The sequence below is a fragment of the Heloderma suspectum genome, chromosome 9, assembly GCF_057233095.1.
Source record: "Heloderma suspectum isolate Gila_16-S chromosome 9, 16-S_ref, whole genome shotgun sequence".
Lineage (NCBI taxonomy): Eukaryota > Metazoa > Chordata > Lepidosauria > Squamata > Helodermatidae > Heloderma > Heloderma suspectum.
The window spans coordinates 32450147-32474799 of NC_139466.1; the positions used below are offsets into that span (position 1 = coordinate 32450147).

The window sequence follows — 24653 nt, forward strand, 5'->3', positions numbered from 1 at the left end:
CCACGAGGCAGGAAGCCAGAGTGGTGACCATGGGGGGAGGCCCCACCTCCTCTGGAAGCTCAAGTTGGAGACTGCCTTCCCAGCCCCGGAGGCAGGGACCTCCCCGTACTGGCTGGCCTCCTGCACTCAGTGGGAGAATAATGCTTTTCAACAAAGGGGTTTTGAGAAGTGATAATAATTTTGATAAACTCCAGTGGCACACGCTTTGGGTATACTTCATGACGCACCCTCCTATGAATAATCCACTCCACAAAATTCTCCCAAAGTCCCTTGACGCATACCCTTGACACTTCTGACAAGTAGATGGGGATGTCAGAGAAATTCAAATGAGGCTGGATTCTTTGGAATCTGGCCTCAGGAATCCTCAGCGGATCGGGACCACTTACCTCTGCTCCAGGAGGACTGGAGGCGGAACGGCACTCAGCTGCTTCTTCCAGCCAGAGCCGTTCGCCTCCTCCCTGTCCCTGCCGATTGCCTTAAAAAAATGTATTTTTTTTTTTAAAGGTGATCGGGAGGATGTGCCCATAGACTTATAAGCAAAATAGAGCGGTGAATCTTGCGTATAAGCGTATGGACACATAGACTTATATGCAAGATTCATGACTCTATTTGCGTATAGGTCTATGGGCACATCCTGCCGATCGCCATTTTTTTAAAAGACTTTTTTTTAAGGCAATCGGCAGGGACAGGGAGGAGGCGAAGGGCTCTGGCAGGCAGGAGGGAAGGTAAGCACCCCCAAACCAGTCCCCCCCCCGGAATCCGAGTGGAGCAGAACCGCTCTGGAGGATTCCAGGGGGAGGAACGGATCACCCCCCCGCCCCACGGATTCCCCACCGGAACAGACGGTGAGGAATCCGTACACCCCTACAAGTAGATAACAGTGGCAGACATGTGGCTGTATCAAGTTCCCTCCTGACTTCCACATGGCAGCTGTGGATAGCTACCAATCAAGAGAAAAGATCAGAAAGCTCAATCACCATGCTGGAGTTTAGCGTAGCGCAGCTCTCAGACCTCATACTGAGTAAATTGTCCTAATTCAGTTGCCATATTCAGATGTAATGGAAAGTTATCCCCGCCCATGACCCCCATGCACTCCCTCCTTCCCTGTTCTCTTGCTTTTAAAAGCTCTTGCTTTTAAACATACCACAGTTCCAAGTTACATCCAAACTTGGGTAAGTGTAGTTGGTTTAAGCTACCACTTGAGAACAAGCCAGGATTTGAACCCATAGTTTGATCCCTTTTTGTTTTCTGTAACCATAATTTAAATAACCCTCAGTTCTTCAAGTTTGGGCATCCTGGGAAAATGTGCTTTGTTTAAAAGCAAAGCCAGAAGCTTTCCGTCTCCTCCTCTGGTACAAAAAAATGAAGGGGAGGAAGGAAGAATGTGAGCGAAGCTCAGGCAGGTTCATTTACTATGGCTTCCCATTTACATCTGAACTGGGCCAATGCATGTATGACAAGGTTTACAACAAACTGATAGAGCAGAAAAGCAAATTTACAATGCCAGATCCTCAGTTGTTATGCTACCCTTTCCATTTGTTATGGTGCTTATTTAGTTAGTTAGTAGATTTGTATTCTCTTCTGCTGCTTTCTTCTTTGTCCAACCTACATTTAATTTTTTTAGCACAGAAACATGTCCAAATACAGCTTTTCAACTACCTGGTCTCCAGCGGTATATTACTGTTCAGGACCCAACTGTTATGGAGATGCACCGAGTCCTGCGTACTAGTTGGTGGAGGTGGAGCTGCTGGGCTAGGCTGGCTGCGAGTTGTCATCGATCTTCCCTGGAGAGAATCAGCTGTGGAAAGTGGCTTCCTGCTGCAGGTGCACGCGTGAGGGGGCGGCGGGGGTGGCGGGAGCGGTCTGAAGGTAAACTGGTTGCGTGGGCTTCCTGGCATTTCTAAATTCATAGAGAAATCAAGAGGAGAAACGAACAAGAGGGCAGGTTATTATTTCAAGCAATGGCAGAAGAGAAGATAGCCTATGCCTAATAGGATTATACCATTTCTCGGAGGGCACGTTCAGATCAATCTGTCATCGAAATGTAATTGTCACTCATGAGCTCGCAGAATGCATGCATGCAAAGCAGAGAGAATATCCACGGTTTTGAATCTATATGCAAACTGCAGGGAGAGCTCAACCGACTTAAAATAAATGAAGGGGCTTATGCAATTTGTCATAGGTTCTCTATTTATTTATGTTTTGGTTTTTTTGGAATAAAGACAAATCAATCACAGCCTGAAAGTTACAGCTCAGATACCACTTGATTTCATCGACTGTAAACCCCATTTAGGAAAACTGCTGTGAAAGGAACAATAATGTTGCAAAACTAAACATATTTCATGTTAAATCAAAAAAGAAGAAACCATCCAATTCTATCAAACTTTCGTTCAATATAGATATCTCTGGGAACTAACATGTTCCATGGAATAAGGTGATAAATAGTTCTACTATTGTTAAGACAATTATTATTCGAGAACAACCACATCCCTCATGTTCCAGCAAAGATTGCCAGGAATGAATCAATGGCCAAGGGAATGGGGGAAGAAGGGGAAATGTACACAAGGAAATGGATATCAGAGGTCAGAGTGTCTTGAGCTAAACTCTTGAGCTAGAGTCTCTTGAGCTAAAATGGGTAACAGGGGTTAGAGTCTCTTGAGGATGTTCTGTGAAGTAAGCCATGGATATTACTGCATATTATTCAAATCCTGATAGATTAATTTCATTTGAAGCTTTAGTGGCATTCTTCCATATCGATTGAAAAAGGGAAATAAATATGTCGCTCAGGATACAAATACGAAAAAAAGCTCAGAGACTGCTAAAGTTCCTGGAATGATTTGTCTGAAAAGAGGAGGAGGAGAACCTTTGGGGTCAGGAACACTTCATGAGGTCCCACAGCAGACTACCGAGCTTGGCCTTCTGCAAGCCATCGCCTCTTCTTCATTTACATGTTGTGTAATGAAAAGCCTAACAACATGGGTCAAGCCTCTCAGAAGATATGTGAAGAACCATTAGAGGGGGTTCAAGATTCTTCCCTGAATCCAACATCCAATCCAGTCCTTAATCGTTTCTCCATTGGCCCAGAAATAACAAAATCCAAAATATACTAATATTTGAGAGCCTCTGGGGTTTGCTTTGTTTTCCTTTATACATTCCAGAATATCTGTCCTCCAAATGTTTAAATTCCAGAACAGAAAACCTTTTACAGAAGTCACACAATATCACCCTCAGTCAAAAAGCTAAGCATCCTAAAAAGCCTGGGAAAATTAAAATGTCTTCTTGTGCTGTCAATTAAAAAAACAACAACTAGGGATTTTTTGTTTTAACCAGCAAAGACTCTTCAAAGCAGCTTACAATGATCGAACAAAAACAAAACAGCTAAAAACAAAAAACATGCTTTTCCATATGTATGGTCTCATCATAAGACACAGGGTTATGAATGCTGAGTCAGGATATTTTTACTTGCTACATCAGGAGACTGGAACATGTGGCCCTCCAGAAGTTTTTGAACTCTACAACTCCCATCAACCTTGCGATTGGACATGCTGGCTAGGTCTGATGGGAGGTGTAGTACATGAATGGGCGGACTGTAAGTTCCCCATGCCTGTGCTACATGTTGTTCTTACTGATGCTTACTTAGGCTACCTGTTCTATATTTTTTATATGTGACTGAAAAATTGATGGACTGTACATTTCTTGGTTTTTTGGTTAAATTAAATGTTTTGCTTTGCTTTTATATTTTTCCTGGTATTGCTATATAATCAATGGACTCTAGTTCAAATACCAACCCTTGAAAAAAAAATCATTTTTCCCCTCCAAAAGAAATAATAATAATTTAAATAGAGAGTCCCTCCAGCAATTAATTGATGAGTGTTCCTTGCACTGCATGTAATTGATTAACTGCAAAATTATTTGTAAGCTTGACTAAGTCTCTAATGGAATCATTTTCTTATCATGATTGAAAAATTTAAGAATCACTTTCTTCTGCATCCACAGAACAAGAAAATAATCAAACTGTTTCATCATTCCCTGACAGAACCATAATACTGCCAGTATTGTTCACCACTGAAGTTGGACATTTAAGAGAATATATTAAAAAGTGACGAACCTTAGTTTTGCATTTAATTTTCAGGGCTCTAACGGTATTCTAATTCATTCTCGTTGAAAATTCATTTTTATTGGTATTTTTCTTTACAAAATATTAATTAACATTGAAATCCATTATGGAATGAATTAAAACGTAACATATTGTAAAGGTGTATTGTAAATTCAAGAGGAAGGAGGATGCTATAACATTAGGAATATATATTTATTTTCATTAAGACCTGCCCAAGACATTTTGCTGAGGCAAAATGGAAATAGCGTTCCCCCCCCCCCGCCATAGTCATGGTGCATTGTACCCAAGTCCAGCCAAATTACTGTGGCACCTGAGGCAGAAATTCTCACAGGAACCGCTCCCCCTCTCCGGCAGAAAAAAATACAGTAACAATAAATTAAGCAAATAATTTTTGGTTGCTCTTCACAACAGCCAAAATGAGCTGTCTGAGAAGGCCACTTCACTCCAACCAATCGTAGAGTGGGTGGCCCAATATTAAGAGCCCTCCCACAGAATTTCTGGTATTGCTTCAACTTCCTCAAAGCTCACCTCACAAACCACTTCCTTCACTCAGCTCCCACCAGGCCTGGTTCCTGTGACTGGCATTTATTCATATACTTATGATTGAAAGCACTGGAAGAACTTATAGAGGCCGATCAGTCATATCGACCCATAATCCATGTTTATAAAAACTTGTTCTTGGTGAATAAATATGATGCACAGGGCCTTAAGCAAGAATGGAATAGGATATTGGATTGTTCCATTTTGCCTAATAAATGGATTGCCACTTTAGTGTCTGTATCTGAAGAATCTATGAATCTCAGGTTATGCCTTATTAAGCAAAAACTCTTGGCACAACATCTATTTAATACAGATTTGTCTAAGTTGGATAATTGCTGGAGGTGTGACACAGCTAATGCTTCTGTTAGCGTATGATTTGGAAATGCCCATTAGTTCCCTCTTTTGGGGAGGAAGTTATATAATATGGATAAACCTTGTATTGGAATACTCTTTTATATTTACTGATGTACATATCCTCTTAAATTATCTACCTGCTTCCTGGAAATTAATGCACAGTCAGCACAGATGGATTCTCTGCACCCTTTTGACAGCTATAAGGCCAATATTACAACCTTGGAAGGTTAAATGCTCACCTCCAATAATGCAAAGGATTGAGGACCTAACTATGCTTTCAACATTTGAACGGGTATTATATAGACGCCACTTGCTTATATGGATATTTTGTCTACTTTTGTTGACATTTATGTATAATTCTTAGAAAGCCATCAATGCATGTCTGTCTGTCTGTCTGTCTGTCTGTCTGTCTATCTATCTATCTATCTATCTATCTATCTATCTACATACAGTCAGGGCCAGAAATATTGGAACAAGGATACCTGTTTTGGCAGTTGGCCTCTGTACACCACCACACTGAAGTTGAAAGGAAACACACCCAGATGGGAGCGAAGTCAGGACTTTCAGCTGTAATTCAAGGGGGTTGACAAAAGGGGGGGACTAACCATTCAGGAAGGACAGCCAGTGGCATGCACCCCCCCATCATTGGGGGCTCATAAGTAATGGAACGAATGGCTGACAAGCAGCTGCATGGCCAGGGGTGGCCTGTTTCCTGGGTACCCATGACCAATCAAGCAGATAAAAGGCCTGGAGGTGGTTCTGAGTGTTACATTTGCATTTGGTAGCTGTTCACTGGAACTCCCAACATGAGGTCCAAAGAAGTGTCCATGCGAGTGAAGGAGGCCATCATTAGGCTGAGGAAACAACATCAACCCATCAGAGAGATAGCAAACACAGTGGGAGTGGCCAATACAACAGTTTGGAACATCCTGAAAAAGAAGGAATTAACTGGCAAGCTCAGCAACAGCAAAAGGCCTGGAAGACCACAGAAGATAACTAAAGTGGGTGACCACAGAATTCTGCTCAGGATGAAGAGGAACCCTTTCACAACATCTAGCCAGGTCAAGAACACTCTTGCGGAGGTAGGCATGTCATTGTCAACATCTACAGTCAAGAGATGGCTTTATGAAGGTAAATACAGAGGCTTCACAACAAGGTGCAAACCACTGGTAATGCTCAAGAACCAAAAGGCCAGATTAGCCTTTGCCAGCAAACACCTAAAAAAGCCTGCCCAGTTCTGGAATAAGATTCTTTGGACTGATAGAACCAAGATTAACTTGTACCAGAATGATGGGAAGAGAACAGTATGGAGAAGGAAAGGAACAGCTCATGATCCAAAGCATACCACATCATCTGTCAAACATGGTGGAGGCAGTGTTATGGCATGGGCATGTATGGCTGCCAATGGAACCGGGTCACTGGTGTTTATTGATGACCTGACTGCTGATCAAAGCAGCAGGATGAATTCTGAAGTGTATAGGGCTATACTTTCTGCTCAGATTCAGCCGAATGCTGCCAAACTGATAGGACGCTGCTTCATATCGCAGATGGATAATGACCCAAAACATACAGCAAAAGCTCCCCAAGAGTTTCTCCAGGCAAAGAAGTGGGATGTTCTTCAGTGGCCAAGTCAGTCACCTGATCTCAACCCAATAGAGCATGCTTTTCACTTAGTGAAGACAAGACTGAAGGCAGAAAGACCCACAAACAAGCAGCAGCTGAAGGCAGCTGCAGCAAAGGCCTGGCAAAGCATCTTGAGGGAGGAAACTCAGCATTTGGTCATGTCCATGGGTTCCAGACTTCAGGCAGTCATTGACTGCAAAGGATTTTCATCCAGGTATTAAAAGCGACCCTTAAGTTTGACATGATGTTGGTTTGTTCCATTACTTATGAGCCACCAATGATGGGTGTGTGTGTATACCACTGGCTGTCCTTCCTGAATGGTCAGTGCCCCACTTTTGTCAAACCCCTTGAATTACAGCTGAAAGTCCTGACTTTGCTCCCATCTGGGTGTGTTTCCTTTCAACTTCAGTGTGGTGTTGTACAGAGGGTAACTGCCAAAACAGCTATCCTTGTTCCAATATTTCTGGCCCTGACGGTATACACACACACACACACACACACACACACACACATTATACATATAGGGATGTTAGAGAATTCTGCCACGGACTCCAATGGGGCCAGAATCTTTAGAATCCAGCCCCCCGGAGTCCATGGCGGAACAGAGCAATCCCCACCACCACCCTGTGAAATTTCCCCGGGATGGACCCTACCTTTTGTCGGCCGTCTGGTCTGTCCACTGCCCCAGTCTGCAGTCGTGAATGGCTGCCCCGGTCTGCAGCCGCCATTTGCCTCCCTACTTTAGCTGTGATAGGCTACGTAAGTATCCGCTACGCCATTTGCGTCCCTGCGTTAGGCATGATAGGCTACATATATATTTACGTAGCCTATCATGAAAAGAGCAGGGACGCAAATGGCATAGCAGGCGCCGTTTGTGTCCCTGCTCTTTGCCGTGATAGGCTACATCCTATCACGGCTAATGCAGGGACACAAATGGCGGCCGCAGCCCGGCAGCAGACGGAAGTCCGGCTGCGGGCAGGCCCGGCTGGCGGCTCTGTGGGCTCGCTGTGGAGTGGAGCCAGCCAGGGAGGATTCTGGGGGGGAGGGACGGATCGCCTTCCCCCCCCAGTGGACGGCCCCACCCGGAAAGGGGTGAGTAATCCATACACCCCTATACATATACATATACATATATATGTGTGTGTGTGCGCATTGTGATTGCTATATTCAAATATCTGCGGCTACAATTTCTTTTCTTTGTTTTTGTTTTGTTTTATTTTGTATTGTATTGTGTTATTGAAATTTCACATTGAAACATTAATGAAAAAAAGAATTACTGAAAGCATTTATACTCCACTCTTCAGCTGGGATGTCTACCACAGCTGGATTTCTAGATCACAGTATATTCTGACCTTTTGGTTTTGTTTTGTTTGTTTGTTAAATATAAGTTATATTTTATTATTACATTTATATCCCCTCCTTTTCCTCTTGCAAGGAACCCAAAGTGGCTTAGATAGTCCTCGTCCTCTCCAATTTATCCCACAACAACCCTGTGAGGTAGGTTAAAGCTGAGAGGCAGTGACTGGCCCCGAGTCACCCAGTATGCTTCACGGATGAGTGCAGACTAGAATCCAGGTCTCCCAAGTCCCAGACCAGCACTCTAACCACTACACCACATTGGCTCTCTCATATATTCTTATGAGAATATATTCTCATAATATTCTTATGCTAAGAATCAGATATTGTGCTGCCCCATTTGCTGTTCATCTCTAGGGTATCTAAGCAGTTCCTTAGTGATGGAGATCCCTTTGAATCCTTGGATCAGCATCTCCATCCTAGCTGGATGTATCTCCAGCAGTGTCATTGGTTGCTTTCAGATGTCACAATAAACTATGGTTTATTATGACATCTAAATGCTGCCAATATCACTGCTGGATATACGTGAAGCATGATAAGGGATGGTAAACCATGGTTTATTGTGATGGGAAAGTGTCTAGTCTCCCCACTTCCCTCTGGCATGGCTGCAAGGTGATCTGAAGTGTTTGCTTTTATTTTCAATTAACCACACTTTAATGCATCCTAAACTATAGTTAATCTTAATTATGGCTTCTTGGAACAAGCAACTTTTATAAATCATGGTTTGAAATGGGCTTACTTCAAACAACCATAGATAAGATTAGCCACAGCTTGTTGTGTTCAGATGAGACAACAAGCTGCAGTTAATTTAAAAAAATGGAAGCAAAAGCATCTAAACACCTGCCTACGACCATGCTGGTAGAGGAAGAGGAGTGTGTGAGTCAGGGACGAGGCAAGGCTGTCCTTGCTGTCCCCATCACAGTAAACCATGATTTATCATGATGTCCAAATGCAGCCATCATTTTTAAAATCACTTGAATTCATTACTGGAATTTAAATGTAACTAACAGAGCCCTTTTCTCACATATGTTATTCATTATTAACCATCCCAGTGAAAATGAAATAAACAGATTGGCAAGATTTGCTATGCAATAACATAACAAAGTGATTTTGTTGGTTTTGTTCAGTCATTAAGTCGTGTCCAACTCTTTGTGACCCCATGGACCATAGCATGCCAGGCCTTGCTATGATGGTGATGCTATTTAGCCATCTCATCCTCTGCCGTCCCCTTCTCCTTTTGCCTTCAATCTTGCCCAGCATCAGGGTCTTTTCCAGGGAGTTTTCTCTTCGCATTAGGTGGCCAAAATATTGGAGCTTCAGCTTCAGTATCTGTCCTTCCAATGAGCAGTCAGGCTTGATTTCCTTTAGGATTGACTGATTTGACCTCCTTGCAGTCCAGGGGACTCGTAAGACTCTTCTCCAGCACCACAGTTCGAAAGCATCAATTCTTCGGCGCTCAGCCTTCCTTATAGTCCAGCTCTCACAGCCATACGTCGCTACTGGGAAAACCATAGCTTTGATTATATGAACCTTTGTTGGCAAGGTGATGTCTCTGCTTCTTACTATGCTGTCTAGGTTTGCCATAGCTTTCCTGCCAAGGAGCAAGCGTCTTTTAATTTCATGGCTACAGTCACCATCTGCGGTGATCTTGGAGCCCAAGAAATAAATTCCATGAATTCACATGACACACATTCAGTGTTGCTTTTTAATTCCTACTGGCGAATGTAGTCATTTAGTTACATCTTACATAAATCATTGGAAGAGACATCTCTGCCAAACCTAAGTCAATTTGTGTAGCTTTAAAACACAAACAGATATTTGGTGGCAAAGTGGTGACTGGTGCTGTGTCTAAAAATTCTCCCACATTTTTTAAACCATTCTCATTGGATAGAAAATAAATTGCTTTTGAAAAGAAATTCAAAAGAGAAGAAATTTCAGAGAAATTCTCACAGGCTGGGTTCAGTGTTCTTGTGCCTACCTTACCTATGAGGTAGCCGAGGAGTGTGTGTGAGTGTCCTATCTTTCATTGTATACTCATCCCTCCAGCAGCCTGTAGCCTCCTTGGCTTACCATATTTCCCACCCAGGGGAAGAAATCATGGGGTAATTCCTCCTATAGGGCTTTTTCAGATCAGGAAGTACAGGAAGCCTAGAAGACTGCAGAGCAATGGAAAGATGTGTAATAGAACAAACACACACATAGCCATCTCACAATAATTAGGTAAGATCAAAAATACCACCAAAAGAAATACAACAAAAATTATAAATGCCCTCAGAATGAGGTGGAAAAATGGAAGCCTCTTTCATGGGGGAAGAGAAGTTTCAGGAAAGTGGAGGACACATTTTGGCACAGCACCAGCTCCACCTCTTCCCTGGAATGGGACGTAACATTGCCCCTCCCCTCACACCCACCAAAGGGCTTGCCGGGAAGGCATGGTATTGCCAGCACCTGCATTAAAGACAAGATGTATCCACAATCCCCACTTAATAACATTTGGAAGCCCCTGGGAAAGGTGTTGTACCCTGAAGAATGACAACTACAGCTGAGCCAAAATTTCTCTGAAAACATTTTTCTCAGAAAAGTCCTGAGATTTTGCTTTTCTTACCTACCTAGAAATAAAAGGCCACTTTGCAGAATTTTCTCCAAAGTTTCGTAACCATTATTTTTTGTGCAGTGGGCTGCTTTTCCTCCCCCTGCCTCTCACACCCAATGCCCTGGAATAATGCTAAGGTACGGGGTATTATGAAGGACGCAAACTGGGGGCCTGGCTGCTGATGCTGTTGTCACTTGCAGTGGCAGCACAAAACAACAACATAATAAATAAAATACAAAAAACAACCCCTTAGGAAAAAGAAACCATGAAAGAAGCTGGTCTACAACCCCTGCCAATGGTGTGCCCCACCTGTGAAAAATTGTTGGAGAATTTCTCCTCCACCTGGAGAAATTCAGTTAAATTTGTCCCAATTTCTCTGCCCACAAATAGGGTGAAGAATTTCGGGAGCCATCTGTGCACTGCTCTAGAGGTAATCATGTGTTGTTTTCTAACCAACGTTGCTGAAAACTTTCTCTGCACTCTTATTCTTTAGTATATTAAAACTGAAGCATGTGTTTTTTAATGAAACCTGAAGGTTGCAAAATGCAGTTTGGTTCTCACTGTCAAAGTACATTCAAATGTTATAGAATTCCAGAGCATTATATATAGCCTTTTGCAGCTAATTGTCAAAGGTTGCTATGAAATCTACAAACACTGCAGAAGGATATTTCTTAGAGCACTAAGAGAACAATCCCACGCATGTTTATACAGAAAAAAGTCCTACAACTTCGAACACTGCTCAGCCAGTATGGCTGGCTGAGGAATGCTGGGAGTTGTAGGACTTTCCCCCCAAAATAATACAGTTATTAGACCGAGGTTATTCTTCTAATTAGATTAAAAGATAAAGGGTAGCATCCAATGTTAGTCCTATGTAGAGTAGAACCACTGAAATGAATGAGACTTAAGTTAGTTGTGACTAATTTAAGTCTCATTCATTTCAATGGCTCTACTCTATGTAGGACTAACATTAGACACTACCCAATACATATAATTTTGACATTGCATCCAATAGACGTATGGGCCTAAACAATGGGACCTCTAGCCTATTTCTTATAACTAGACACCACTACTTTCAGCTCTGGCGCCAGGTTGGACAGAGTCCTTGGCATACTATCCTTTGTTGGGACTGTCAGGGTTCCCCTTATGACATGGACCTCCTGAGCAACCTCTTAAGGATCTCTTGCCCCCTTAAGGGGCCCACCTTCCTTCTTTTAAACTCCCCCTTTCCAGTAACATGGGGTTTAGGCTGTAGTCCTGGGGTGACTGACACTCTAGACACAGGGTTTAACCACAACAGTTTACTAGAAGATTTAAAGCAAATAAATTACAACCAAAGGTATTTACACAATAGAGCTGAGTGATACAAAAGGCATTAAAAGAACATAAAAGTTGCAGAATGCAAGTTCCTTTACCCTAGATCTCCCTAGACTTTTATAGACTGCTTCTTCCTGCTCATTCTTCAGCCTCTGCTCTCACTTCAGGCTCTGACTGTCTTTCTGCTCTTCCTGGCTTTCTCACTCTCTTTATGTACCCTCCTCCCCCAAAACCGAAAGTACTGCTTCAAACCTGAAGAAATGAATCTCAAGTGGAGAAATGAAACTGACGCTAATCTGGAGAAATGCAACTACTCCTCTCAGGGTTACCGCCTCCGAACAGAAAACTCCAGGCCTCCAAGCCTGACTTTTCCCCCTTTGCCTCTGTAGGCCTGAAACCATCCTACATTGGTGACACCCCCCCCCCGCAATCTTGCTGGTGGGCAGCAGCAGGTATCATCAGCAATGCCACCATGAACGGACTGGGCAGCTGCAATTACATTTCCTACAAGTGCTCAGGTGCCGCCATTTAAATTTTCACAACGTCCCACAGTGATGCTTTGTTCAGTCGTTCAGTCATGTCCGACTCTTCGTGACCCCATGGACCATAGCACGCCAGGCCTTCCTGTCCTGCGTTCTCTCCTGGAGCATGCTCAAGTCCATATTCATTGCATCAGTGATGCTATCTAGCCATCTCCTCCTCTGCCGTCCCCTTCTCCTTCTGCCTTCAGTCTTTCCTAGGGATGGCCGTGAATTTCTCCACGAATCTCGGGGAGGCCGAATGCCAACGCATTCGGCCCCCCGAAATTGTTGGTGAAATTCTCCGCCCCCCCGCCCCCCCCCCCGGGATGGGACTTACCTCATGCGAACGTCCCTCTCAGTGGCGGGTCCCGGTGGCGTTTCAGCGGCGTTTCGGCGGGGGCAGGGGCAGCAGCCAGTCTTCCGACCGGCTGCCGCCATTACAAAATAAAGTAAAAAAACAACAACGCCCGTGACAGGCTACGTAATGATTAATGTAGATTTCCAAAGTCAGCCGTGATAGGCTACGTTAATCGTTACATAGCCTATCACGGGTGACTTTGAAAAAAAAAAAAGCGCGTATGCAAATGGCGGCGCCCATGGGCGCCGCCATTTGCGTTCCTTATTTGGGCCCAGGTAGTCTACGTAAAGATTTACGTAGACTACGGCGAAAATAAGGGCAATGCTATGGCAAAAGCCGCCATTTGTGTACGCGCTTTTTTTTTTCTTTTCAAAGTCACCCGTGATAGGCTACGTAACGATTAATGTAGCCTATCACGGCTGACTTTGGAAATCTAGCCATGATAGGCTACGTTAATAGTTACGTAGCCTATCACAGGTGTGTGTGTGTGTGTGTGTTTTTCCATTTACTTTTTATTTTGCGGTCGGGGAGACGGGGCGCTTCTCCCCGGCCTGAATTTCAGCCGGACGAGGCGGGGCGCCTCCCCCCCAGGCCTGAATTTTGGCCGGGCGAGGCAGGGTGCCTCCCCCCCCGGCCTGAACTTTGGGGGGAGAACTGAAGTGCCTCCCCCCCACCGCGAAGCAAGCTACGGGACCAGGTAAGTGACTTTCGTATATCACTAGTCTTTCCCAGCATCAGGGTCTTTTCCAGAGAGTTTTCGCATTACGTGGCCAAAATATTTGAGCTTCAGCTTCAGTATCTGTCCTTCCAATGAGCACTCAGGGTTGATTTCCTTTAGGATGGACTGGTTTGACCTCCTTGCAGTCCAGGGGACTCGTAAGAGTCTTCTCCAGCACCGCAGTTCGAAAGCATCGATTCTTCGGCACTGAGCCTTCCTTATAGTCCAGCTCTCACAGCCATACGTTACTACTGGGAAAACCATAGCTTTGATTAGACGAATCTTTGTCGGCAAGGTGATGTCTCTGCTTCTTACAGTGATGCTACATTAGGGAAATTTTGGAACATTGTGGGAAACTTAAATTACAGTGTCAAGGTGCCCAACTCTAGGGTGGCCATGTGGCTTCTTCAACAGAGGACAGTCCTCTCTTTGAAGGGCTACCAGAGGACAGTCATCTATTTGAAGGACTCCTCTTCTGAAAGGCTGCAATTCCAGTTATATATATATATATATATATATATATATATATATATATATATATTTAAACCCTAGGAACTGTTGCTTATCAACAGTTAGCAGCACCTGGACAGCAGACGAAACAGGAAGGCACACAGGTCACCTGGTCACAGTCTTCTGCACTATGGTGAAATGTATTGCATTGCTATTTAACTTATAATAATAATAATTTATACATTTGCATCTAAACATAGGCATTAGCATATGCAAATCAGTGTCCTCTTTTGCCCTCTTTTTTGATGATGCATGTCCTCTTTTTTGGCGATTTATAAGTGGCCACCCTAGCTCTCATTGAAAACTAGAAAATGGGAGAGGACGCATCAGCAGAGAGTTCTACCAGGATACTGTCGGATGCTGGTGCCAGATGTGATTATGCTCAATTCGTAGTCTTTAGGAAACTTGCTGTTAAGTATTTATATAGGAGAAGTTAGCCACATATTATGGTAACTTACATGTTGTTGTTGTTCAGTCGTTCAGTCATGTCCGACTCTTCGTGACCCCATGGACCATAGCACGCCAGGCCTTCCTGTCCTGCGCTCTCTCCCGGAGCGTGCCCAAGTCCATATTCATTGCATCAGTGATGCTATTTAGCCATCTCATCCTCTGCCGTCCCCTTCTCCTTTGGCCTTCAGTCTTTCCCAGCATCAGGGTCATTTCCAGGGAGTTTTCTCTTCGCATTAGGTGGCCAAAATATTTGAGCTTCATCTTCAGTATCTGTCCTTCCAATGAGCACTCAGGGTTGATTTCCTTTAGGATGGACTGATTTGACCTCCTTGCAGTCCAGGGGACTCGTAAGACTCTTCTCCAGCACCACAGTTCGAAAGCATCAATTCTTCGGCACTCAGCCTTCCTTATAGTCCAGCTCTCACAGCCACACGTTACTACTGGGAGAACCATAGCTTTGATTAAACGAATCTTTGTTGGCAAGGTGATGTCTCTGCTTCTTACTATGCTGTCTAGGTTGGCAATAGCTTTCCTCCCAAGGAGCTTCTTTTAATTTCATGGCTACAGTCACCGTCTGCGGTGATCTTGGAGCCCAAGAAAGTAAAATCTGTCACTGCTTCCATTTCTTCCCCTTCTATATGCCAGGAAGTGATGGGGCCAGATGCCATGATCTTAGTTTTTTTAATGTTGAGTTTCAAACCAGCTTTTGCACTCTCCTCTTTCACCCTCAACAAGAGGCTCCTTATGTACTCTGCATATAAGTTAAATAAGCAGGGCGACAATATGCAGCCTTGTCGTACTCCTTTCCTAATTTGGAACCAATCGGTTGTTCCATGTCTGGTTCTTACTGTTGCTTCTTGACCCTCGTACAGGTTTCTCAGGAGACAGGTAAGGTGGTCTGGTACCCCCATCTCTTTCAGAATTTGCCACAGTTTGTTGTGATCCACACAATCAAAGGCTTCAGCGTAGTCAATGAAGCAGAAATAGACGTTTTTCTGGAATTCTCTTGCTTTCTCTATGATCCAGCGAAAGTTGGCGATTTGATCTCTAGTTCCTCTGCCTCATCGAAACCCAGCTTGTATTTCTGGTAGTTTGTGCTTGTAGGATTTTGAGCATAACCTTGCTGGCATGTGAAATGAGCGCAACTGTACGGTAGTTTGAACACTCTTTGGCATTGCCCTTCTTTGGAATTGGAATGTAAACTGACCTTTTCCAGTCTTGTGGCCAATGTTGAGTGTTCCAAATGTGTTGGCATATTGAGTGCAGCACTTTAACAGCATCATCTTTTAGGATTTTAAATAGCTCAGCTGGAATACTGTCATCTCTGCTAGCTTTGTTGTTAGTAATGCTTCCTAAGGCCCACTTGACTTCACTCTCTAGGATGTCCGGCTCAAGTTCAGTGACTGCACTATCGTGGCTATCAGGGACATTAAGATCATTCCTGTATAGTTCTTCTGTGTATTCTTGCCACCTCTTCTTAATCTCATCTGCATCTGTTAGGTCCCTGCCTCCTTCGTCCTTTATCATGCCCGTCTTTGCACAAAACGTTCCCTTGAGATCTCCGATTTTCTTGAAGAGATCTCTAGTCTTTCCCATTCTGTTGTTTTCCTCGATTTCTTTGCATTGTTCATTTAAGAAGGCCTTCTTGTCTCTCCTTGCTATTATCTGGAACTCTGCATTCAGCTGGATATATCTTCCCCTTTCTCCCTTGCTTTTCGCTTCTCTTCTTTCCTCAGCTACTTGTAAAGCCTCATCAGTTAGTAACTTTGCTTTCTTGCATTTCTTTTTCTTTGGGATGGATTGAGTTGCTGCCTCCTGAACAATGTTACGGACCTCTGTCCATAGTTCCTCAGGCACTCTGTCTATCAGATCTAATCCCTGAAATCTATTCCTCACCTCCACTGTATACACATAAGGGATATGATTTAGGTCATACCTGAATGGTTTAGTGGTTTTCCCTACGTTCTTCAATTTAAGCCGAAATTTTGCAAGAAGCAGCTCATGATCTGAGCCACAGTCAGCTCCAGGTCTTGTTTTTACTGACTGTATAGAGCTTCTCCATCTTTGGCTGCAAAGGACATAATCAATCTGATTTCAATATTGACCATCTGGTGATGTCCATGTGTAGAGTCGCCTCTTGTGCTGTTGGAAAAGAGTGTTTGCTATGATCAGCGTGTTCTCTTGGGAAAACTCTATTAGCCTTTGTCCTGCTTCATTTTGTACACCAAGGCCATGCTTGCCTGTTATCCCGGTGATTTCTTGACTTCCTACTTTAGCATTCCATTCCCCTATGATGAAGAGGACATCTTTTTTTGGTGTTAGTTCTAGAAGGTGTTGTAGGTCTTCATAGAACTGATCAACCTCAGCTTCTTCGGCCTCAGTGGTTGGGGCATAGACCTGAATTACTGTGATGTTGAATGGTTTGCCTTGGATTCGTACTGAGATCATTCTATGGTTTTTAAGATTGTACCCCAGTACTGCTTTTCCCACCCTTTTGTTGACTATGAGTGCTACTCCATTTCTTCTAAGGGATTCTTGCCACAGTAGTAGATATGATGGTCACCTGAATTAAATTCGCCCATGCTTGTCCATTTCAGTTTGCTGATTCCCAAGATGTCAATGTTCAGTCTTGCCATCTCACGTTTGACTACCTCCAGCTTACCTTGATTCATTGATCTTACATTCCAGGTTCCTAAACAATATTGTTCTTTACAGCATCGGATTTTCTTTTCACCACCAGACACATCCACAGCTGAGTGTCCTTTTGGCTTTCGCCCAGCCGCTTCACTCTTTCTGGAGCTACTTGGAAATACCCTCTGCTCTTCCCCAGTAGTATATTAATCACCTTCCAACCTGAGGGGCTCATCTTCTGGCATCATCTCTTTTAGCCTTGTGATACGTTCCTTGGGGTTTTCTTGGCAAGAATACTGGAGTGGGTTGTCATTTCCTTCTCCAGTGGACCACATTTTGTCAGAACTCTCCGCCATGACCTGTCCATCTTGGGTGGCCCTGCACAGCATAGCTTATGTAGGGATGTATGAAAGTCACTTACCTTTTTGCAGGGGTGCTTCGCGGTGAGGGGGAGGCGCTTCGCTTCTCCCCCCAAAGTTCAGGCGAGGGGGGGGGAGCCGTCCCGCCTCGCCCGGCTGAAATTCAGGCCGGGGAGAAGTGCCCTGTCTTCCCGGCCACGAAACAAAGTGTTAAACAAACAAACAAACCAACCAACCCGTGATAGGCTACGTAACGATTAACGTCGCCTATCACGGCTACGATTTACGTAGCCTATCACGGCTGACTTTGGAAATCTAGCCGTAATAGGCTATGTTAATCGTTATGTAGCCTATCACGTTTTTTTTTTTTTTTTTTTTTTAACACTTTACCTTGTAATGGCAGTGGTGGCAGCCGGTCGGAAGACCGGCTGCCGCCCCCGAAGAAAGGCCGACGAACCGCCGCCGGGACCCGCCGCTGGGAGGGACATTTGCCAAAGGTAAGTCGCATCCCGGGGGTGTGTGTGGAGAATTTCACTGCCGATTTTGGGGGGCCGAATGTGTTGGCGCCCGGCCCCCTGAAGATTTGGGGAGAAATTCTCCGCCATCCCTAAGCTTATGGCTTCACTGAGTTACACAAGCCCCTTCGCCACAACAAGGCAGTGATCCATGAAGGGGGGTAACTTACATACATGTAACATTTTCCAAAAGAACATGGGGATGTGCTTCTAACACCCAGTGCTGAAGTGGTAAATTTTGAAGTGCAGGCACTCATCATGATGATCCCCATCCCCATGTACCCAAAGAAAGTCCAAACATTCAGACAAATCCATATCAACAACCGGTTCTAGCAGTTCTAATCTCAACCAGGAGCACGTCTCGTGTAAAGATGATTGGCCTTAATTTCCCATTCAAGACCAAGCCACCCCAAAATACTTTGCCAGTATGGTGTAATAGTTAGAGTGTTAGACTGGGTCTCAGGAGATCTGGCTTCTAGTCCCCATTTGGTCATGAACCTGACTGGGTGACTTTGGGTCAGTCACTGACTCTCAGCCTAACCTACCTCACAGGGTTGTTCTGAAGATAATAGAGATAGGAGGAGGACAATGTAAGCACCCTCGAGTTCTTTGCAAGAGTAAAAAAGGTGAGATATACATCCAAAAGGTGGGATATAAATCTGCTTTGTAAAACATTACAACAGAGATAGCTCACAACAATATACAGTTGCTTGGAAAACCCACTTCTGCCCCCCAGCTACTGTGAAGACTGCAGTTAAGCTCAGAGGAAAAGAGAAGTGGGTTGTTTGAGTGGCAGATGGCATCAATGTCCCTGCTAATAAAAGAAGCACTGCCCTGTGAGCCCTGGGTCCACTACACCACTGGTATTTTCATGTCTGGGCCCATGCCACCACCACACAAAAATGCATGTCCCTGAAGTCACTCCTGTTACTGGAGCAATTTGAGAAACAAGCTATATCAAGACTGGTGACTTTCTTAAAATAGCAACAACAACACTAGGCATTGCTTATATCCAGTATCATACAAAACTGTCGTGGCAACAAATACTTAAAGGAAGTGCCCAGGGACACATACTTCTTTTTTCATACAAAGCTAGCCAAGAAAATATTTATAATGAGCACACATCTATTCAAAGAATTCTCAAGATGCTGTAATTATTATTCATTTCTACAATTGTTTCACCATGGAGCTTTATGATTCTATGGGGATTTAGTGTTTATGTATTGCAACCGTTACGTTGTCTATTAAAAAGCAATTTGGCTGACATTTTAGGTCTTTTGTTGCCAGTTTTAATTGGATTGTTCATCAAGCATCAACTCTCCCGTTAACTGCAAATACTACAGTCCAACATCAGTTTATAGTAATGCCTGTTTAACAATTTTATCTTGTCGGAATGCCAACTTCATAGGGATGCATGTATGGTTGGTTTCATATCAAGATCTATAATTAGATAATTGAAGGCCAAATAAAATGAATACATATTCCACAGATCACTACCTTTAGTACAGAAAGAGGATCAATAACATGTATTACTGCTGTTTTTTTTAGAAAAGCAGTGATTTGAATCCAAAATGTCCATGTATTCAAGATAAAGGATGCTTTGAACATTACATTACTTTTGCAGAATTTGGACCTAGCAGAAATGGAAACACTGACAAACTATTGTGAGAATTAGAAAAGGCACACAGCTTTGGAAGAACTCATCAACAAGATCATCATCGACATTTTTTTTTGTTAATTACTGGAATTGGTTTGCAGGAATATATATATATATATGCGTGTGCGTGTGCGTGTATTCCCCACCCCTATACCTTGGTCAGAATTTGTGTGTGAATTTGTAAGAGGAATTTATGTATGGATGTTCTAAAAAATATTCAGCTGTTCTTCAATTATTCAGTTGTTCTTATTCAATAGTAATCCATGGGGTATATCCAATATTTGTGCTACTTAGAGTAGACCCATTGAAATGAATGGAACTTCACTTAGTCATGACTAACAAATCCCATTCATTTGAATGAGCCTAGTCTAAGAAGGGCTAATACTGGATACAGCCCATAATATCCATTTGAGAAATCCAGCTAACTTCTTCAGTACAACCCAGCCTGGGGAAAGAGGACTGGAGCAGCTCCAAGATGGAACAGACTGGAGAGGGAAGAAAAGAATTGAACACGACTACATGTAAGGATTGGGACCAGCATCTCTGCAGAAGCATCTCAAGAGAGCATGGAAATGGGCTCAGAGCCCAATGAGGAAGTGGGCCAGGAGGTGGGGGAGTCACCAAGGTTTTATAAGATAGAGTATGGAGACAGTGGAAGACAGGAATCTTTCCAGATGCCAGTATGGATGTTGGAGAAATCTGCAACGGAACCAAATGAGTTTGGAATTTCATGAATCCCAAACCCACAAATTTCACAGTGGACTTGCTCTCCCCGTCAGGCAGATTCCACGGACTGGTTTTCTAACTTCCTCAATTTTTGTGCAAATTTCATTATAGAAAAATACACAAAATAAAAAAAGCCCAGACAAAAATGCACATTTTCTCCATAGGCTAAGTGTGAAAATGTACAGGGTGTGTGTGTGTGTGTGTGCATTTGCACATGTGTGAAATTGCACAAATGTGCATTTGCCAAATTTGGAAACAAAAAAATCCAATTCTGGCAATGGGCGGATGATGGAACAAAAGGCACCCAGATGGAACAGATTATACACAACCTGTAGATCCCTAGATGCCAGTAAATCAGTTGGTTCAAGGCCAAAGCAACACTTCTCCAGAAGGATCTTATGGGGAGGGTGGAGCTGGGGGTAATGGATGCCAAAATCAGACATTAGATCAAGATGGAGGAGCAACTTCAGGAAGTAAGTCTTTCTACAAGGTTGGCCCATCAAAAGAGGTCCCCAGGGGAAGACCCTTTCTGAGGGTGGGACTAGAAATGCCACTCAACTTTTATACTGCTGTTTGGTGCCAGTTTCTTTGCATCTCTCCTAGCAATAGTGCATCTTTGGGTAATCTATGTAGTACTGTGCAAAGCTAATTAGCGATCTGCGCTCTCAATTGCTGGAGGCTGAGAAAGTCTGCAACCTGAAGAGCTGTTGATCTGCTGATTCACATAATATAGGCTATTTTCTAAGAGATTGACTTCTTTGTTTGACTACAAACACATCAGGTGGTTTGGCACTTGACACGACACAGATGTAGTCCACTAATCACAGTCCAATGAGCACAAGAGAAAGAGAAGAGCAGCAAGCCTTGCCTCCCTCAGACTGTGCACACATTTCTTTGCATGTCTCCAGTGTGCCTACATGTGTACAAACTGTATGTACATGGTCAAGGACTCTGCAAAAAGCAGAGTCTGAAAATGTTCATAGACATATATGGGTTAACTGTGCATGCATTTGAGCATGACCAGAGGGACTGCGCATCAGAAATAGAAGATTTTATGTATTCATTTATTTCAAATATTTCCTGGCCACCTTTCAGGGCAGAAGCCCTCCCAAGGTGGTGCACAACAGTAAAACACATAAAACTGATACAATAATAAAAGCTATACAAACAACAATAAAAACCAACAACAAAACCAGCAATAAAACCCAGCAACAACTGCAATCATATCAGGAGAAGGCCAGATTAAAATAATATGTTTTCAAGGTTTTCTTAAAACCTGCAATGATGGGGCATGGTGGACCCCCTATGGGAACTTATTCCAGAGATGTGGGGCCACTGTAGAGAAGAACCTGTCACATGTGGTCACCCACTTCCCATTTTCAGAGGGACTGTGCATCAGAAACAGAAGATTAATTTCCTTCAGTGGTGTCTATGGTCTCCTTAGCCCAGCTGACTGAAAGGGTGGAATTTTAAAGCAACCCATAAATGCCATGTGACATCATGTTCTCATATGCTCCCTACCTGTACCTTCTGAAGTTCTTAAACTATGGGAGAAAAAGTAGGGGACTTTTAATCAAATCAAGAGGTCCTGCTCCCAGCTCCTCCCAATTGTAGTCAAATCATGCCTCTGTCCAAAAACATTCCCTATGGGGACAATAAAAAAAAGGTAAAGGTAAAGGTGTCCCCAACCAGTCATGTCTGACTCTAGGTGTGGTGCTCATCTCCATTTCTAAGCCGAAGAGCCAGAGCTGTCCGAAGTCGCTTCCGTGGTCATGTGGCCAGCATGACTGAACACCGAGGTGCACGGAACGCTGTTACCTTTCCCGCCGAAGCAGTGCCTATTTATCTACTTGCAATTTCTTGCTTTCGAACTGCTAGGTTGGCAGAAGCTGGGACTGAAGACAGGAGCTCACTCCGTCACGCAGCCCTCGGGTCTCGAACTGCTGTCCTGCCGACCTTCTGGTCTGCAGTTCAGCATCTTAACCACTAAGTCACCGTGGCCACGGGGACAATAAGATAAAGTAAATGGGCTAGACTCCCCCACCCCATTATTTGAGCACTGACCTAACTGAAGAGTATAATAACTGAAGCGTGGACTAACTTGCTGTGTGTATCAGGTGCTATCTATCTATCTATCTATCTATCTATCTTGGCTGCTTTTCCACAGAAAGGCCTTCAAAAAACTCACATGACTGAATGCTCCTCCATACAAACAAACGGAACTGTTGAGCTTCAATAATCCTCTCACACACCTTTTATAGATGGGTTTTGCTCATGCTCAGAGGTTGGCCGGTCCCCATCATTTGGGTGCGGAAAGTTTGCTCTGGAGATTACATAGGCCAGTGGCCCGCAAGAGGGTGGTTTGCTTTCCCTGCATCATGTGTCATCTGCAGACAACCATTACTCTGTAGGCAGCTGGCTTTCTTAAGAAAATAAAGAGAATTTTTGGATCAGACCAAAGGCCTAGCTAGTCCAGATGCCTATGGGAATCCGTCAAGCAGGATATGCACACAACAGCACTCTCCTACTTGTGTTCCCCAGCAAGCAGTATTGAGAGGCATACCTCCTCCGATACTGGAGGTAATATTTAGCCATCATGCCATTGATAAGCAACTGACAGCCATATCCTCCATTAATTTATCTAGCCTTGTTTTAAAGCTGCCCAAGTTGGTGGCCATCTTTACATCTTTTGGTAGCAAATTCCATGGTTTAACCATGTGCTGCGTAACGGAGGATTTCCTTTCGTCCATCCAAAATCTCTCGCCATTCAGCTTCATTGGATGACCCCAGGTTCTAGAATTATGAGAACCCACTTCCTTCACACCAGGCATAATTTCTTGAACATATTTAGACTATGTGCTTGAATTGGTATTTATTTTATTTTCTTTATTTGATTTGATTTCTATCCCAACTTTTTACCTAAATATGGCGCTCAAGGTGTTGTACTTGGAACTCTTGATGTGGTTTCCATTTAGTAAAGGAAGGAGCAAGGAAGCAGTAAGAATCACTCCATTGTATGGACTGATCATTACCTGGTAAGGCACCTTCTCAATCCTGAGAGGATGGAGGACTTATTTATACAGTCTGCCCTGGCTACTGATGGATCCCATTTGGTTTTATAACTGGCCTTGAGGGATTCGTCAATCATCAGCTTTGTTAATCTCAGGAATGGTCATGGGAGCTTGGCATGGTCACTCTGTTGTGCTCTCTCTAGCAAAAACTGTTCTGGCTTCAGGGTATAATGAAGAGCTGTGAATAGTGAAATAGCGGGGACAATAGAGCAGGTGGAGAAAAACACATGATGTATTGGACAGAATACAGGTTAGAGCCTATACGAGAAGCTACTCTTGGCCTGTGTGATGGTGGTATGATGTATGTATTTCTCTACCTCCATTGCATCAATACAGTGTTGTCTGGTCAAGCTTTCTTCCTGAATAGTGCACAGCGTTATTAGTTCTGGGCCTCCCCCTCGGAGGATGTAGACTGCTCGATAAGCAACTGATGTGTTTGCTTAACATTTTGTGTGTAAAATCTCTCACATCCATTCTTTCTTAGAGTTATCTTGGTAACTGTGCCTGTATCAGAGGTTATTGTTGCTGCTGATTGGATTACATTCAGTTACTACAGCCTCAGGACACAGAGGGAGTACTTTCAAGAAGTAAACAGATGGCCTACTCTAGGTGGGCCCATGATCCCCCTCAAAGTAGCTTATTCCACCAGCTATGTATGTATGTATGTATGTATGTATATACTGCTCCACATCAGAAGATTTTGGAGTGGTGAACAACATGGTAAAAGAATAGAACAGCAGGTTGAAAGAGTTAAAACTAAGCTATGGCTTCTTCTTGGAGACAGAGACCTTGTGTCCTGCTTTGACTGCAGCAGACTCTGAGTGTAGGGCAAAGATAGAAGCAATACAATGAAGCCAGCAAACATTCAAGCATACAGGTTTCTATCCAATGGGGTTCTGGCTTAAGACAGGAAGGGTCCAAATAAGAGGCAGAGGTCAAAACACAGGTAACCAGTCAGATATATTATGCAGTCCAGAGGCAGAGTTGATAGGTACTCCAAAGATCAATAACACAAAGCATCACTCACAAGACAAGGTCCAGGAGGCAAGGTGCACAGCACAGGAGCTGGAAGAAAGGCATTGTTTTAACACTAGCTAGGTCTGCAGTGAAAGCTTTTAACTCCAAAGCCTACTGAGCCCCACCCAGAGGTCAGCTGCAGTAATCAAAGTTCCCTGTTCAGAGCCCTACTTCCGAGGAGCTGCTTTCTCCTGAGGAGTCTTTCTCTGCAAGCAAGCAGTGC

At 43.7% G+C, this 24653-nt stretch overlaps 1 protein-coding gene across 2 annotated transcripts in view; it reads right to left on the bottom strand.

Annotated features, from left to right (window-relative positions):
* Positions 1 to 24653, bottom strand: part of TENM1 (teneurin transmembrane protein 1) — a 438805-nt gene that overhangs the window by 269089 nt on the left and 145063 nt on the right. For both annotated transcript variants that reach the window (XM_084814084.1, XM_084814083.1), the window contains exon 3: positions 1660 to 1900. In XM_084814084.1, coding sequence (XP_084670210.1) covers positions 1660 to 1900 — 241 coding nt within the window. The remainder of the gene's footprint in view (positions 1 to 1659; positions 1901 to 24653) is intronic.